The following is a 17475-nucleotide window of genomic DNA, read 5'->3' on the forward strand; positions in this document are numbered from 1 at the left end:
CCTAGATAACGGCTGGCCGCCGTCTCGGCCATAAATGATTATTAAATGAATCATTAATAGTCTCAAACCGCCAAATTAAGAGTAACTTGTAACCGCCATTAAATGAGCATTAATGGAGGCTTTCTAGTTACCTAGGGGTTACGAATTCCTCAACTATATATAGCCTACCTTTCTAGGCTATCAAGGTACACTTACTTTTACATTCTCTAAGCTTTGTCAATACGATTTGCTCTTCATATATTCTACTGACTTTGGCATCGGAGTGTCCCCGGCCGATCCCAGCGGCGCCTCACAGGGACGGGATCCGATCGAGAAGTTTTCTCCAGTGTTATCAATTGGTGCGGTGAATGTGGAATCCTTGACCAAATAAAGGATTTTTCGTTCACGTTGAAACATCATGAATAATGAAATACAAAATCCCTCCTCAGGGATCGAATCGACGATAATTACACCATCTAGCGTTGGATGCACAAGCACAATCGCCCCTACGATGAATATTGATGGAAATATGCCCACGGCATCCTTCCTTGATATGTGTGCTCAGGATATCGAGGCGCGATATGGGCTTGAAATTGGAAACCGCCTTCGGGCGTTCATGACTATTTCTCCTCATAGTAGTACGGTACCTACATCAGTTATCTCATCTCTACCTCCGTTAAACTTCGGTCTGGGACCTGGGGCTCGTAACTCTTCATTCCTTCAAGCTCACAACGTTGACTCTACGGTAACTACCACGGCGCCAGGTGGAGCGCGACCGGTTATCAGGGAGCTATTTCCTGGTGAAGGAAGCCACGGGAACAATACGGTCCCTCCTGGTGGATCAGAAGTTCCAAGGTTTAATCGTGATGGGCCGAATGTACCCAGGCGCCCACGGACGAATTCGTCCCATGGCGGATTTAAAGAACCCATTCGTAAAAAGCGTAAAAAGAACAAAGATAAGCAGGCAAGATCTCCTTCGCCGAGGCGAACAAAATCTCCACGCCGTGGCAGATCAGCTCCATCTACTGGTCGTAAAAGGAGCAAGAGACCGGAAAAAACGTCTCATATAGGTGGACCACCACCCCATCCATCTTCAGGAACTGTTGGACACACTCTGCCAGAAATCCAGCAAGGAGGAAACGGTCCAATTCCTCCAAATAGAGGAAGTGGAGGGGGAGGCGACGGAGGAAGGAGGGGAGGCGGACGAGGCAGACATTCGCCATCGGATTCATCGTCAGAATCAAGTTCTTCTTCCTCTCCAAGCAGATCGCCACGAAGAGATCATCCCAGGGCGGATCCGGAGAATTTTGATGATAGAGTAAGGGCCCTAGTGCTCCAAATGAATGAGGAAAATGCTAGGCATAATCCATTCGCCAATAGAGATTCGCCTTTTGCGGCCTGGATTGAAGCAGAGGAAACTGAAAGGGCGTTTAAAATCCCTAATCTTGCAATTTACACAGGCAAAGACAATCCGGAGGCTCATGTTCGAAAATATAGAATCTTGGCCAGACTCAATCGAGCCACCGAACCTGTACTTTGCAAGATGTTTGTCACCACTTTGGGAGGTCCAGCCTATTTATGGTTCCAATCTCTATCTCCAGGCTCTATAAATAGCTTCGATCAATTAAGCAGGGAATTTTGTGCAAAATTTGCTGGCTGCATCCCTGCAGTGGTGAAATCTGGAAAGCTTTTTGAGCTAAAACAGAAGGCGAATGAACCACTTCGAGATTATGTAGACACTTTCAACCAATTGTGTATACAAATCGTTGATGTAGATATCTCCGTAGCTGTGGAGTGCTTTGTAAGAAACACTACTTGTAAAAGTCTGCAGGAAGACCTCATTCGTAAAAAGCCCACCAGCATGGCAGAGTTGATGGAGCGCTGTAAAGACTTTATAGAGGTTGACGATATTCGCCGAGGTACCCCATCATCGCCAAAAAAGGATAGAGGCGAGTCCCGCCCTCGGGACCGGGACAGAGACAAACGTCAAGATTCTTCTTCTCGAAACAAACGAAGGGATTCTAGGAACAAATCAACGTTTGTCACCTCCTTCACACCTCTCAATGCTTCTAAAATTGAAGTTCTTATGTGGATCGAGAACAGCCAGCACAAACGGAGCATTTCATACCCCGAGCCAAAAGGGGGGGAGTACACCAACAAAGGAAAGAATCCTAAAAATTATTGCAAGTATCACAGGAAGAATGGTCATGATACGGATGCTTGCTGGGAGTTGGCTCGAGAAATTGAGCGACTCATTGAGAGAGGAAAATTGGATCGGTTCATCCAAACGGAAGGAAAGGAAGATGACAAATCCAAAGAGGACCCAAAGAAGAAAGGAAAGGGTACCATCAACGTCATAGCAGGTGGGCCTGGCTATCAGCCAACATTGAAAAAGGCAAAGACGACCACCCTTGACATGACATCACTAAATCGCCATTTCTCAGACGCAGGTCCTGAAATTCCACCCCATGCGGACGCATTGGTCGTCACTATGATGGTTGAGGGTTGGGAGATGAAGAGGGTAATGATTGATACAGGAAGTTCATGTAATGTCATTACCCGAGGAGCATTCGCCAAACTCAAGATTGATCCTGTCCAGGTAGAACCAACTGTGGTGGACATTTTGGGAGTGACAGGTCATACCATCCGGACGAAAGGCCAAGTTACTCTGAATTGCGAGCTTACTGATGATGATCAAGTTTGGCAAGGAGATTTGGAGTTTTCGGTCTTGGATGGATAATTAGCCTACAATATTATCCTCGGGCGACCTTTCATCTCCGAAGCTGCAGCTCTTATCTCTATTCTCCATTTAACGCTTTACATCCCCATGGTCAAGGGGGGCGTGATGGTTAGAGGTTGTCAAAAAGTAGCCCAAGAGACATATTCGGCTTCCTTAATGATTCGCCCTCAATCTAAGGAGGAAGATGAAGAAGAACGTGTCACAATGGCCTTAGGCGAAACCAAAATGTACCTGATGGCAGAAGAAAAGCAGGTACGGATAGCTAAAGGACTACAGGGCAATATTAGAGATGCAATCTCTAAGGTACTCTGTGAGGCCGAAGATGTCTTCGCATGGAAGGATGAAATTCTACCTGGAATCAGTCCGGACATAATCACCCACAAACTCAACATTGATAAAGATGCAGTTCCGGTGGCCCAGAAGCGGAGGAATCATGGTCCAGAAAGACAAAAAGTGATAGAGGAGGAAATTGCCAAGCTCCAGAAGGCGGATGCCATTGAGGAAGTACTTTACACTCAGTGGTTGGCGAACGTCGTGCTAGTCAAGAAAGCTGGCGGATCCTACCGCATGTGCATTGACTTCACAGATCTTAATAAAGCTTTCCTCAAGGATAACTATCATTTGCCATGCATAGACATGCTTGTAGATGGAACTGCCGGTCATGCAATGTATTCCTTTACTGACGTGAAATCAAGTTATCATCAAATCCCTATGGAGCCCTCAGATAGAATCAAGACCTCGTTCGTGACACATCAAGCTACTTATTGTTTTAAACTTATGCCCTTCGGGCTCAAGAACGCAGGTGCTACCTATCAGAGGATGATGAACAAGATATTCTCGAACAGTAAGAATGATAACTATTCTGTCTATGTAGATGATATGATCATTAAAAGCGCAACTGCGGAAAAGCATGCAGAAGATGTAAAGGAGGTACTGGAAATACTTCGCCATCACAACATCAAGCTAAATCCAGAGAAATGTACTTTCGGGGCAACATATGGCAAATTTCTAGGATTCATGATTAGTGAAAGAGGAATTAGCCCAAATCCTGACAAAGTCAAAGCAGTCCTAGAAATGCAACCTCCTCGGAATATCAGAGAAGTACAATGCCTCAATGGGCGTATCATAGCCTTTGGCAGGTTTATCTCTTGCTCAGCTCGTAGATGTCAGCCTTTTTTCGAAGTTATCAAGGGACAAAAGGCGTTTGAGTGGAATGAAGATTGCCAAAATGCATTCGAAGGAATCAAGCGGTTCCTTACAGAGCCACCCATGATGAGTCGACCTATGAAGGGGGAGGATCTATACATGTATGTGTCAGTTACGGATAAAGCCGTATGCACGGTCATGGTGCGAGAAGAAAATGCCCAACAATTCCCCATTTATTACGTGAGCAAAGTTTTGAAAGATGCCGAAACCAGATATTCGAAGTTGGACAAAATGGCACTGGCTGTCGTGACCACGGCCATCCGCCTTAGGCCATACTTTCAGGCGCATACCGTGATAGTTCGAACCCATATACCGATGAGAAAGGTATTACAGAAGCCGGACACTTCGGGAAGGTTGATGGAATGGGCGATTCACTTGGGTGAATTTGATGTAAGATACGAGAGCATGTCATCTTTAAAAAGTCAGGTCCTGGCGGACTTCGTGAATGAATTCACTGACGAGGGGATATCTCATCCCAAGCCTCCGTTAGAAGAATGGTCAATGTATACAGATGGAGCTTCTTCTGCAGATGGAGCTGGTGTGGGAGTTGTGATCAAAGGTCCCCACTACATAAGGCTGCGATACGCCGCAAAGTTAAATTTCCATGCTACTAATAATGCTGCTGAGTACGAAGCTCTGATATTGGGCTTACGTCTACTCCAAGAAATCACCCCGGAGCAGATCGTGATCTACAGCGATTCTAAACTAATGGTCAACCAAGTAATCAAGAATTACGAGGTGAAGGACGAGGTTCTGGCCAAGTATGTAGCAGAAGTCAAAAAGATTCTGGATAACCTTGAAGCTAAAGAAACTAAGTGGGAATTGGTTCACATACCAAGGGAATCCAATACAGAGGCTGATCTATTGGCCAAAATGGCTTCTAGTGAAGTAAACTGGGCGGATCCAGATTGTCCCTTCGAAGTAAAAATGGCTCCAGCATTTGCTGCTGAAGAAGTGTCCGTACTTACAACAATGGAGGATGATTGGAGGACAGTCATTCGCCAATACCTACTGAATGGAACATTACCTGAAGACAAGGAAGAGGCGAGGAAGATTGTCAGGAGATCAGCTTACTTCTCCTTGATCAATAATGGTCTTTATAGAAGGTCTTTTAGTCATCCTTGGATGAAATGCATTCTACCAGAAGAAGGGCAACAGATCCTCAAAGAGCTACATGAGGGGTCTTGCGGGTCACATGAGGCATCCGCCGCGATCTTGAAGGAATCAAGGATAGCAGGGTTCTACTGGCCCACAGCTGAGTTAGATGCCCAGAGTTTGGTAGAATCTTGTCATAGTTGCCAGATTCACGCAAATGAGTCACACACTACCAAGCACATTCAAAGGCCAATCATTGAAGGCCGTCCGTTCGCCCTTTGAGGAATAGACATCGTTGGACCATTTCCTCCAACTCGCCGGCAAAAGAAGTACGTAATAGTAGCGGTGGACCATTTCACCAAATGGGTAGAAGCCGAGGCTGTTTCCTCCATTACAGCAGAGCAGATAGTGGAGTTTGTCAAAGACAACATCGTGGGAAGATACGGCATTCCACACACCATCATCACTGACAACGGGACACGGTTTAACTGTGGCAAATTCAAGGCTTTTTGTGAGGGATTGGGCATCATGAACAGATTCACCTCCATTTATTATCCTCAGTCCAATGGAATGACCGAAGTGACCAATCGGACGATTGTAAAGGGGATAAAAAAGAGGTTGGGAGAACATGACAAAAAATGGGCGGATCAACTTACAAGTGTTTTATGGGCTTATCGCACAACCCCAAGAACCGTTACGGGAGAAACGCCGTTTGCCCTTTCTCATGGAGTGGAGGCCGTAATCCCTGTGGAAATACGAGTCCCCAGTGATCGAGTGGCCTTTTATTGTGAAGAAGACAACGATAAACGACTGAGGGAACGTCTGGATCAGGTTGAGGATCGCAGGGATCAATCCTATGTACGCATGGCAGCATATAAACAGCGGATTGCATCCTATCATGATAAAAATGCCAAGATTATGGATCTAAAGATGGGAGATCTTGTGCTTCGCAAGGCTGATAAAGTCCAATCTCGAGAAGGCAAAGGCAAGTTGGGGATCAATTGGATAGGTCCATACCAGATAGTGGAGAAGGTGGGACCAGCCACATTCAAAATACAAGATACGGAGGGCAACACGCTGCCACGCACGTGGAATCTCCAAAATCTCCGCAAATACTTTGTCAGAAAATAAAGTACGGTCTTGAGTACTCTTTTTCCTTTAACAAGCTTTTTCCCATGGGGTTTTTCTTGTTAAGGGTTTTGATGAGGCTCATCTATAAAGACTTGTCCGCTGTAATAAGGTGTTCATCCCATTAATAAATATCGTTGGTTTTATTATTCATGTTCTTTTTATAGTTTACTGCTGCAATATCAATATTCCAGTCTTAAAAAGAAGGGGAGGCACCCAACGCTCTCCACATTCGCAATATATCGCTATCCTAAAGCACATAAGAGGATTAATCTTATGGGCGGATCCGTCTCCGGGCGGATCCCAATCTCCAATAAGAGTTAAACCGATCCTTGGACGCAAGGTCTTTACACTCTCTTATCCTTTTTCAAAAAGGAATTCACAAGTCCTACGGGTGGGTCATTTCACCTCAAAGATAGGTAGCAAATTGAACCCATGGGCAGCTTTACTTCCTCTAAAGAAGGAATAGAACAACTTCAAACCTTCACAAAGGTTCATACAGTGAAGTATGGCTGGCCACCTACTTCAAACAAAAAATCCTAAACATACTCACATTGAAAACACTGTCCTGCGCAAGGATAAAAGTAAAATAATGTTTATACATAGCAATGTTTGGAATTATACTTGAAAAGTTTTTACAAAAATTGCTAACTAAATGATAATAGGAGCATCTTCTTTTGTGCTTCCTTCGCCCCCAATGCTCGCTTGAGGGTCTTTCTTCTCCACAGTCAGGGATCCGCCTTCAAGAGATACTTCATTATCCCCTTTTTGTTCAGAATCAGCTTTGGACGGCATCTCCTGGAGGTCATCCATCACAACTGTGGTAGAAGGTTTGGCATCCGGCAAGGTTCCCTTCATCCATTTTCGCACATAGTTGCGAAGGTACTCCTTGGCATTGGGCATCTTCTTGAACCTTGCCACATCTTCCGGTTCGGGGACAGCGAACTCAGGATCTGTGAAATCAATTTCAGGATGGGCTAAAGAGAAGTACGCCATAAGCATCTCTCCATAAAAGAATGCATGTTCGCCCGCCGTGTATTCCGCTTCCCCAAGAGCATCTTCATGGCTTTTAGCATCAGAAGCTATTTTTGCCTTCAGATTCTGTATCTCCCCGTCTCGGAGAACTAAAGCAGCTGTGGCGGAAGCTAGGTTCGCGTTGGCGGTGGTAATAGTGGAATTGTCATTCGCTATCTCTTTCTCTAACTTTTCAATAGTCGCCCTATTCGCCACATTCTGAAGAACTCCATTCTCCAAAGTGCGCAAGCGGGCATACAGCTGAGGAAACAAAAGGATTTAGTCTAAGAACGAAACAAATCATCATATTCTTTTAATACTCACCGAAAGAAGCTCAGACTTTCCCTTATGGACGTGGATCGATTCGGGGATTTGGTCGTAATCCTTTTGTACTTCTCCCACCTGTCCTAAAGCTTCGTCCAGGTCATTCAAGAGAGATTCATTCTCAAAAGTTCCTTGAACCCCAAACTTGGCGGACCAATATCCACCGATATCAGGCTTCGCCATCTGCGCAAACAGGAAAAACCATACGCCGCTTTAAAATCAGATGAGCAGGAAACAAAATCAAGAGACGAATTACCTGAACCACTTTCTCAGTAGGTTTGGCGGATTTAATCGCGTCCGCCATTATCTTGGTACTCCCAATAGTATTGGGCCGCCTCTTCTTCAGCGGCGGATCGATAGCCATCTCCATAGGGCGTTTGCCCGTATCAGGTTGAGGGTTAGCCGCCTGATTCTTCTTGCGGGCTTCCTCTTCTTGAAACATCCTGCGCGTCTCTGCAAGAGCACGATTTGCCTTAGACACACCCCTGCCAAAGAAGATATCAGAATAATTAAAGCTCCTGAATTATACAAAGTACCTTGATCAAACTGAGTAATTTTTGAATAAATGAATTGATCCTCCACTCGGCGGATCAGAGGAATGTCACTTATCATGAAGGCTAAGGCATCCGCATATGTCCATGCATCCGCCTTAATCTGCTTCATGAGATCCGCCACCTCTTCATCATTGTGTGTTAAGATTCACATGTCACCCGCCATATGTAGCGGACGAGAGTTCCAGACAGAAGGAAAACCTAACGGTTCATCCTCCTTTATCTTCACGTAGAAGAAACTCTCATCCCAGCTATGAACGTTGGACATTTTGTCGTAAAAGGGCGAATAAACACCAAATTTGGCGAATGTAGAATAAGACTCCGACTTCCTCCTGGAGGGTTTGTGAAAGGCTCTAAAGATTCGGCCATTATACACTACGCCTAAATTTGACGCAAGATAACAATCTATCGCCATGTCAAGCCAGCCGTTGGGGTGTAGCTGGCTGACGGCGATGTCAAAATACGAGAGGATATCCGCCAACATCTGGGGAAGAGGAAGGCAAACCCCTCTCTCAATATGACTACAAAATACAGTAAAAAAGCCCTTCGGCGGATTGGAGGGGCGTTGATGAGAAGCTGGGAGTTGGGTTTCATAATTTTTGATCCACGGAAAGCGATCCGATAGACTCACCAAATCCGCGGCACTCATACGAGATGAAGTAGACTCCGCTCGAGGATTCTTTTTTCTAACAGGAACAGAAGAAGAAGCCATTAAACCCAGAAACCGGTTACGGGCACCGGCCGGAGTAAAACCGGAAAAGAAAGAAGGGTTTCCGGTGGAACGAGTCTGGTAAGGGTTACGCGCCGAGTTATTGAACTCAGTTGGACCAGAATTAATCTCGCCAACAGAAGATTGGGAATTTTCCGACGAGGATGTGGTCCAACTAAAATCTACTTCAATCTTAGGAGAAGACGTTGAATTAAAGAGTTCGGAAGTTGACCCAGAGGATGAAGATGAACTTCTAAACATTCAGAGTAAAATAAAAAGCACTTACATGGAAATGCAGAAGCCTGTGTAGGATCTTTGAAGTTTCTGAGGAAAGGCTTCGAAAATGGGAGAGGATGGAAAATGAGAAAGAAAGAGAAACTCCGAAAGATGAAGATGGTTTTTGAAACATTTCTAGGGCAGTGTGCTATTACACGTGTCGGCCATCAAAGGACGTTGGACAGAGTGCACATTAAATGCGGAAGCATAAGACGGCGCGCAGAAGTCCAAAAGCCCTAAAGGACTTTAAGGGCATTTTGGGGGGGCTTCTGATAACATTAGGATATTATCATGAGGACCAAAAGAGATAATTACCTTAAGATATGCCACGTAGCAAAGGAAGCCGTCTGGCGGATCACCCTAGATCAGCTCTAAGAGATCCGCTGGCGGATCTCTTAGGCGAATCTCTCCATTTACCTAGATAACGGCTGGCCGCCGTCTCGGCCATAAATGATTATTAAATGAATCATTAATAGTCTCAAACCGCCAAATTAAGAGTAACTTGTAACCGCCATTAAATGAGCATTAATGGAGGCTTTCTAGTTACCTAGGGGTTACGAATTCCTCAACTATATATAGCCTACCTTTCTAGGCTATCAAGGTACACTTACTTTTACATTCTCTAAGCTTTGTCAATACGATTTGCTCTTCATATATTCTACTGACTTTGGCATCGGAGTGTCCCCGGCCGATCCCAGCGGCGCCTCACAGGGACGGGATCCGATCGAGAAGTTTTCTCCAGTGTTATCAAGTTGCATGGTGGCCGACCCACTGGATTCTTCCTCTTGCGCGGCGGTGGAAACTGTCGTCTCCTCCTCTTGTGCGATCGATCTTCTTGCCGACTGGCGGTGGAGACTGATTACGCGCAGTAGGTATTCACAATTAGGGATGGTTCGTATTACTGATTATATTATGTTCAATTTTCACTTAAATCAAAACGACGTCATTTTGATTTAAGTGAAAATTGAACATAATATACAGCAAAACGATGTCGTTTTGATAAAAATTTCTTTTTTTCCCGGCTGGCTGCCGGGACTCGAGCCCACCCCAACCCTCCTGGTTGAGGGTTAAGGAAAAGAATTTCAGATTGAGGGTTAAGGGTTAAGGAAATAGTACACAAATTGGGAGTGTCTCACTTTTAAAATTTGGGTGCAAATGAAATTGTATTCTCCCCGCCACATTACCTAGTAGAAAATAAAGATAAGAAATTGAAATATTAAAATTAAGGGTAAATAATTAGTTAATTCCTATAGTTTTATCTAATATACTAAATAGTTGATAAAAACGTATTTTATAGATTATATAATTATTTTTAGAAAAACACAAACTTTATATGTAAAAACATAAGTAGTAAATAATTTATTACCCTTAAATTAATAGATTGAAAATAATTAATATATTCTTGCCACGAAATAAATTACTCGTAGCACAACTAAATTTCTGCCACGTATAAAACTTTTTCGTGGCATAAATAGATCTAGCCACACAAAAAAAAGTTTACGTGGCAAAATTCATGGCATAAGTGTATTTTTGCCACGAAAACTATTTACCCGTGGCATAAATATATCACATAATCTAAAGGTTGTGCTGGAATCTCTTTTTCTCGTGGCTAAATGGAAATATGCCACGAATTTTAAATTCCTGTGGCATGATTCGTGGCGCAAGTGATGATTTGTTGTAGTGAATACCTAATCTGTCCGAACCAGAGTAGCTTCATTCCGGGCAGGCAGATTACGGACAACATTATTCTGATGCAGGAGGTTGTTTCGTCCCTTAAGCGGAAACAAGGGCGGAAAGGGACGATGATCCTGAAGCTGGATCTGGAGAAGGCATATGACCGCCTGAATTGGAGATTCCTCGAAGATACCTTACATGTGCTGGGTATCCCACCGAAACTGATTAGGGTCATAATGCTTTGTGTCACTTCTCCCAGATTCTCAGTGCTTTGGAATAGGGACAAAACAGATGCTTTCACCCCGACTAGGGGGCTCCGACAGGGTGACCCCCTGTCTCCCTATCTGTTCGTGCTTTGTTTGGAACGGTTGAGTCACCTCATTGCGGATGCTACTAATTTGGGAGACTGGAGAGCAATCAAAATCTCTCGTGGAGGGCCTAGCCTTTCGCACATCTTCTTCGCCGACGATATAATTCTTATGTCGGAAGCTTCAGTGGTTCAGGTAAGAGTTCTTAAGGGAGTCTTGGACAAATTTTGTGATGCATCGGGTCAGCGAATCAGCCTCCAGAAATCCAGGATTTGCTTCTCAACTAACATCTTAGAGAGGTTACAAGACTTGATCTGCGGTGAGCTGAGTATCGGGAAGACTACGGATCTTGGACGCTACTTGGGTGTTCCGCTCCTTCACTCGCGGGTTCGTAAGGAGACTTTCTCAGCAGTTATTGAGCGAGTCCAAGCCAAGCTAAGCGGTTGGAAAGTGCAGACCCTCTCCCTTGCGGGGCGTGCGACGTTGGTCAAAGCGGTATCCATGACAATCCCGACATATGCTATGCAGACCACAATTCTTCCTAAGAGTACTTGCAAAAAAACTAGATAGCATGCACCAGAGTTTCCTCTGGGGGGGATACGAATGCGTCAAGGAGAATCAGATTAGTCAAATGGGATACTCTTTGCCAAAATAGAAGAGGAGGCGGCCTTGGCCTGCGTAATACAAGGTTATTCAATGAAGCCTTGCTCGCAAAGCTCAGCTGGCGATATCTGACGGAAGATTGCACTCTTTGGACACAGGTCCTCCGGAGTAAATATGCTAACAACAGGATAGGTCTGGATCAATTTCGGCGACATCCTATTTGCAGCCATCCTTGGAAGTGCCTGGTGAAAGGTGCCGAAGTCCTGAGAAAGGGAATAGGATGTATCGTGAATAATGGCGAATCATGTATGTTCTGGACTGATAGGTGGGCAGAGGATCGAACACTAGAGGAAATTGCGGTTAGGGACATACCGGAGGAGGCTAGACATAAAAGCGTCAGTTCGTACTGGGATAAGTCTTCGGGTTGGAAATGGGCTGATTTTGCGAGTTATATTTCGGCAGGTTGGCTGCTAAAAATTGCTTCCTGTGTTATCTTTGAGGAAACTGAGGCAAAAGATGAGTGGAGTTGGCCGAGTGCACCGTCCGACAATTTCACTGTAGCTTCGGCCTATCACATTCACAGCCATCAGGGGAATCCTCCAGAAATTGACCCCATCTACGACTTGATCTGGCGGCTGTGGGCTCTTGAGAGAATTAGATACTTCATTTGGTTGCTTGCGGGGGAGAATATTTTAACCAACGCGATGCGGGTCTACCGGCACATCGCCACTGACCCTCTTTGTAACTTCTGTGCTTTGCCGGAGACAGCAATCCATATCGTACGGGATTGTAAGCAGGGGCAGAGAAGTGTGGGCCTTGCTTCAGCCGGATAGAGTTATTACCGATTTTTTTACTGGTGGTATGAAGCAGTGGCTTCAGAAGAATCTGGGGGCAAAAGTTCAGTGGAATGGAAGGAGATGGGATGTGTGGTTTGTGACTGTAGTTTGGTGGCTCTGGAGATGGAGGAGCTCATCCATCTTTGACCCGGACTTCAGGAGACCTAGCGACATATATCAGTTCCTACATGACCAGACCGCCTCATTCGTCGGAGCATTTTCGATAACAAGAGGTGGGAACCTACGAGATCGTCTGGAGACTTATGTGGGTTGGGATCCGCCGGAGCCAGAGTGGATAAAAATCAACACGGACGGAGCCAATAAGGGCAATCCAGGTCTAGCTAGTACGGGAGGCCTTGCTCGGAACAGTGAGGGCATCTGGCAGGGGGGTTTCTTGGCTAATCTAGGGATTTGCACAGCAGTCCTTGCAGAACTTTGGGGGGCCTATTTCGGGTTGGAATATGCTTGGAGGAAGGGTTTTAGAAGGGTGATCATGGAACTTGACTCGCAAGTCGTCATCGGTCTCATCTAGAAAGAGGTAACCCAGCACAGATATTTCTGGTTAATTAAACAGTGCAAGATGATGTTGGCTAGAGATTGGACTGTTAGGTTCCAGCACACCTACAGGGAGAGTAATCAAGCTGCTGATTGGATGGCAAACTTCGCGGACTCTCTAGCCTTGGGTCATCACGAGTGTGGTGTGTCGCCTGCAGGCATCCAGGTGTTCCTTGCTCAGGATAGGTCAGGGATTTCCTTTCCTAAACTAGTTAGTAGTTAGTTTTTGGGTTTTTCCCTCCTTGTAACCAAAAAAAAAAAGTAAGCTGTTTTTGCGAACCAGTTTTTTTTTTAACTAAGAACCGGGTGAAACCGGTTCCCCGGGTTGATACCGGTTCGTCGGTTTTCCCCGGTTCACATGGGGTCATTAGTAATGACCCCCAAGTAGGATAACCGGACCGGAAGTCTGGCCGGTTCACGGTTGAACCGGTTCAACCGGCCGGTCTGGTCCGGTTTTTAAAACCATGGTAAAACTACAATGTTTATTTTGTACTTTTCTCTAATATAAATGCAAAAAAAAATTATCGTATTAATTGTATCGTGTTAGTCGAGCTATTTCTGTAAATTGTATTACCATGTCAGAAATTGACATTTTTAATTATAACTAAGACAACCTACGGGTTGTAGTTTAATTGACAATGCAGTTTGAGTTTATGAAAATATATCTCAGGTTGGATTCTTACTAAATACATCTACAAAAAAGAAAATGAATGAGAAGTCTTAATTGTGACTAAATCCCGATCATAATTATATTTCGAGGAAAGTATAATTAAGATACGATGGATTAATTATAGATTGATATAAGGCTCGTTTGTTTCCGTTGTTCCTGTTTGCAGTTGCTGATAAAAAGTAGATATTAGTTGTTTTTTCTGCAAAAAAAAAAAAAAAAACAGTTATTTAATAATTTTACCAAACACGTTCTATCTCGTGTTTAGTATTTAAAGATAAAAAGGAGTTCTGAAAAATGGAAATAAACGGACACATAATAATTAGTACAAAGTCTGACAATTTAATCAGTAAACTACAAATCAAGGTAATCTACTGAAAAGTGGAAATTTTTGAGCTGAAAAAAAACATAGCAAATATGGATATCATAATGAAGATCAGGCCAGTGGGAAACACTGTTGGGCTTGTGCTAAATATATAACAATAATATTATTGTTTTATCAATTGTGATAATTTAATTTTTAATATATCAAAACATAACTTTTTATTTTATAAATGTCAAAGTAAATTTCTAATTCATGAAATGGCCGTGAGAAATAACTGAAAGATTTTTTTTCAACCGCCATATTTTGATACTTGATATAATTGGAATAAGTGATTGATAAAAATATAAATAAGTTTTTAAATTTGAATTTTGCTGTAAATTTCCCAAATATATATATAAAAATTGGATCCTTAATATTTTAGAAAAAATATACATCTGTTCAAAACAATAAATAAATAAAGTTATTATATTTTTTATAACAATATATATAATATTTTTTTATTTCTAATTTGATAATAATAATAATAATAATAATAATAAAATTAGGTCCTTCTCATTTGAGCTTCTTCAAAAAAAAAAAGAAAGGAAAGATAATCTAATTAAAAAGTAAATATAATCAAATAATAATATAATAAAATGTTAAAATGAATAACATTTTAAACAACAAGATAAAGTTTTTCAAAATTAAAAATAAATAGACCCTCTTAGTTTGAGGAGTCTATGCAAGTGTATCTTGCACATGCTGATTACTAGCCTGATAAAAATGATACAAGATTAATTTGATTAATCATTGAACTGTTTTTCACCTCATCAAATCAATACGTCACATTATACCAGCAGTGCACCGGATTTCATCAGAACTTCAAAATTAAACGTGCTTGAACGACAATAGTAATAAGATAATTGATCTCTTGAAAAATTCTTTATTGCACTCCAAAACTTTTCTCGTAAAAAAAAGTTATTTCTCAATCTTTTTCTTAAATATGTCAAGCAAATGTGTTCTTTTGCTAATAAAAATATCATATTACTCCACATGCAAATCAATAGAACCACAACTATTACTTTTATAGTTTTTCTTAATATAAATGCAAGAAAAATAATAATTATGTTAATCATGTCGTATTAACTTAGCTATCTCTATAAATCGTGTTATCATGTTAGAAATGAATAACTCTAACTATAACTAAGAGATGACCAATGGATTGTAGTTCAGCACTAACTTTATAAAAATAGGTCTTACTAAATAGACGCACAAAAGATAATAAAGAGTCTTAATTATAATGTCACATAGGAAATAAATCTAGTGAAAAAATGGAAAAAGTTCAGCTGAATAAAACACACAACAAATATCGAAATCATAATGAAGATGATACATAATGATTGATTCATTTGATTTGGTTTCTCTGAATCCGATCAAACAAAATCCATGTTGAGACTAAAAAATTGTTCCTTTATCCCCTTCACAAACACAATTACACCAACTGCTCATCTTAAACCCAAAACATTTCTTTTCTTCCAATATTCTCACATCTTCAAACACCAACAAGAACAACAAGAAGATGAGAAAAAAGATAAACGCTTTCTCTCTCTATTACTTGAAAATCCACCAGTCCATTTGTCAATCCAGCAATTCCACTCACAGCTACTCACCACTGGCTTCTTAAACCATCCCATTCGTTTCTTCAACATTTTGCTCAGATACTATTCTCTTAGTGATTCCCCACATTTAGCCTTCTTGCTCTACATCCAATTCCAACAACTTCACTTTCAGTCCCCATTAATAAAGCCTCTTTCTTTTGATAGCTTTACATACACCCCCCTTATTAATGCCAGCACTAATTCATCTCGCCTCAGAATAGGAACATTGTTCCACAGTCTCATAATCAAAGTGGGTTTTCAATTTCATGTTTATGTGCAAACTGCTCTGTTAAATATGTATTTGGTTAGTGGGGTTTTGGGGGATGCTCTTCTATTGTTTGATGAAATGCCTGAAAGAAATTCTGTTACTTGGAATGTCATGATCACTGGGTTGGTTAAGTGGGGTGAGCTTGAATATGCTCGTTCTCTCTTTGATGAGATGCCAGAGAAAAATGTTGTATCTTGGACTGGGATTATTGATGGGTATGTAAGAATGAATAGGTTTAGTGAAGGTTTGTCTTTGTTTTATAGAATGGTTAGCTGTGAGGGTATCAGTCCAAGTGAGATTACTGTCCTTTCAATTTTACCAGCGATTTCTAATATGGGAGAGTCAAAAGATTGTGAATTGATTCATGGTTATGTGGAGAAAAGAGGATTTAATGCATCTGATATTCGCATTACTAATTCAATTCTAGATACTTATGCAAAATGTGGTTGCATAGTGAGTGCATCAAGATTCTTTGAAGAGATTTCTGTAGATAGGAAGAATTTGGTGTCATGGACATCATTCATTTCCGGGTTTGCAATGCACGGGATGGGAAAGGAAGCGGTGGAGAATTTCGAAAGGATGGAGAAAACCGGTTTAAAGCCGAATCGAGTGACATTGTTGAGTGTTTTGAATGCCTGTAGTCATGGAGGTTTGGTTGAAGAGGGGCTGAAGTTCTTTGATAAGATGGTGAATGAGTATGGGATTTCGCCGGATATTAAGCATTATGGGTGTTTAGTAGATATGCTAGGAAGAACAGGAAGGTTAGAAGAAGCAGAGAAATTGGCATTGGGAATTCCTGCTGAAATTGTTAATGTTGTAATATGGAGAACTCTATTGGGTGCGTGTAGCTTCCATGGTAATATCGAGATAGGTGAGAGAGTGACAAGGAAGATTATGGAGATGGAAAGAGGATATGGAGGAGATTATGTACTCATGTATAACATCTTTGCTGGTGTTGGGAGATTCAGAGATGCTGAAAGGTTGAGAAGACTGATGGATGAGAGAAATGCCTTCAAACTTCCTGGCCATAGTTTGGTCTGATTACTTGCTATGATAGAACAAAGAATTCAAGAAAGATATTCCCTTTCTTTTGGTAGGTGTTCCGATCGATCGGTTTGAAGTTGATGAGTTCACCCTTTAGCTAGGTTTGAGGTTGATGAGTTCACCCTTTAGCTAGATCATCTTTCAATTAAAGTTTATGGCGTACATCAGGAATGAACTTGAGACTAGAGGGCTTTCTTTCCATACCAACTCGAATTAGTAGATACCGACTTCTGATTAACAAGGTTGGATGTCAGTTTAGAAGCTAGTTGCTAATAAACATTAAGATCATTATTGAGATGTTTTTAGAGTAGCTCCTAATATATGGATGATTTCTAATTCTTGTTGATGAACATCCATTACTAGCAGAATGGACTCAAGCTTTTCTGCTTTTTTCTTGTACTCAAGCTGTGTTACAGTATGAAACAAATGGAAAATATCTTCTCTGAATTATAACATTTTCATTGTGTATATTTGAAGATGATCTGTAAACTTCGGATTTTATTCTCCATCTGTAAACTTGCCATTATTGCAGAAAA

At 42.0% G+C, this 17475-nt stretch overlaps 2 protein-coding genes across 2 annotated transcripts; one reads left to right on the forward strand and one right to left on the reverse strand.

Annotated features, from left to right (window-relative positions):
* Positions 1–6799: 6799 nt before the first annotated feature.
* On the reverse strand, positions 6800–8305 carry LOC136207324 (uncharacterized). The gene is made up of 4 exons (XM_065998601.1): positions 8244–8305; positions 7743–7971; positions 7487–7669; positions 6800–7423 (listed from the first exon to the last, which is right to left on the reverse strand). Exons 1-4 carry the CDS (start codon positions 8303–8305, stop codon positions 6800–6802), a joined length of 1098 nt encoding a protein of 365 aa, XP_065854673.1.
* A 7004-nt stretch (positions 8306–15309) lies between these two features.
* Positions 15310–17377, forward strand: LOC136207103 (pentatricopeptide repeat-containing protein At1g09220, mitochondrial). Its single transcript, XM_065998380.1, has one exon. It carries the CDS (start codon positions 15416–15418, stop codon positions 16934–16936), a length of 1521 nt encoding a protein of 506 aa, XP_065854452.1. The 5' UTR covers positions 15310–15415; the 3' UTR covers positions 16937–17377.
* Positions 17378–17475: the final 98 nt, after the last annotated feature.

Source organism: Euphorbia lathyris, chromosome 9 (genome assembly GCF_963576675.1).
Source record: "Euphorbia lathyris chromosome 9, ddEupLath1.1, whole genome shotgun sequence".
Classification (NCBI taxonomy): domain Eukaryota; kingdom Viridiplantae; phylum Streptophyta; class Magnoliopsida; order Malpighiales; family Euphorbiaceae; genus Euphorbia; species Euphorbia lathyris.

What these genes read in the sequence shown, in the direction of transcription:
- LOC136207103 (XM_065998380.1), top strand. Translation starts at nt 15,416, where the DNA reads ATGTTGAGACTAAAAAATTGTTCCTTTATCCCCTTCACAAACACAATT.
- LOC136207324 (XM_065998601.1), bottom strand. Translation starts at nt 8,305, where the DNA reads ATGTCCAACGTTCATAGCTGGGATGAGAGTTTCTTCTACGTGAAGATA. An exon ending in CTACTGAGAAAGTGGTTCAG is followed by an intron (nt 7,670 to 7,742) that starts GTAATTCGTCTC and finishes CTGTTTGCGCAG; the next exon opens with ATGGCGAAGCCTGATATCGG. An exon ending in GAAAGTCTGAGCTTCTTTCG is followed by an intron (nt 7,424 to 7,486) that starts GTGAGTATTAAA and finishes TTGTTTCCTCAG; the next exon opens with CTGTATGCCCGCTTGCGCAC.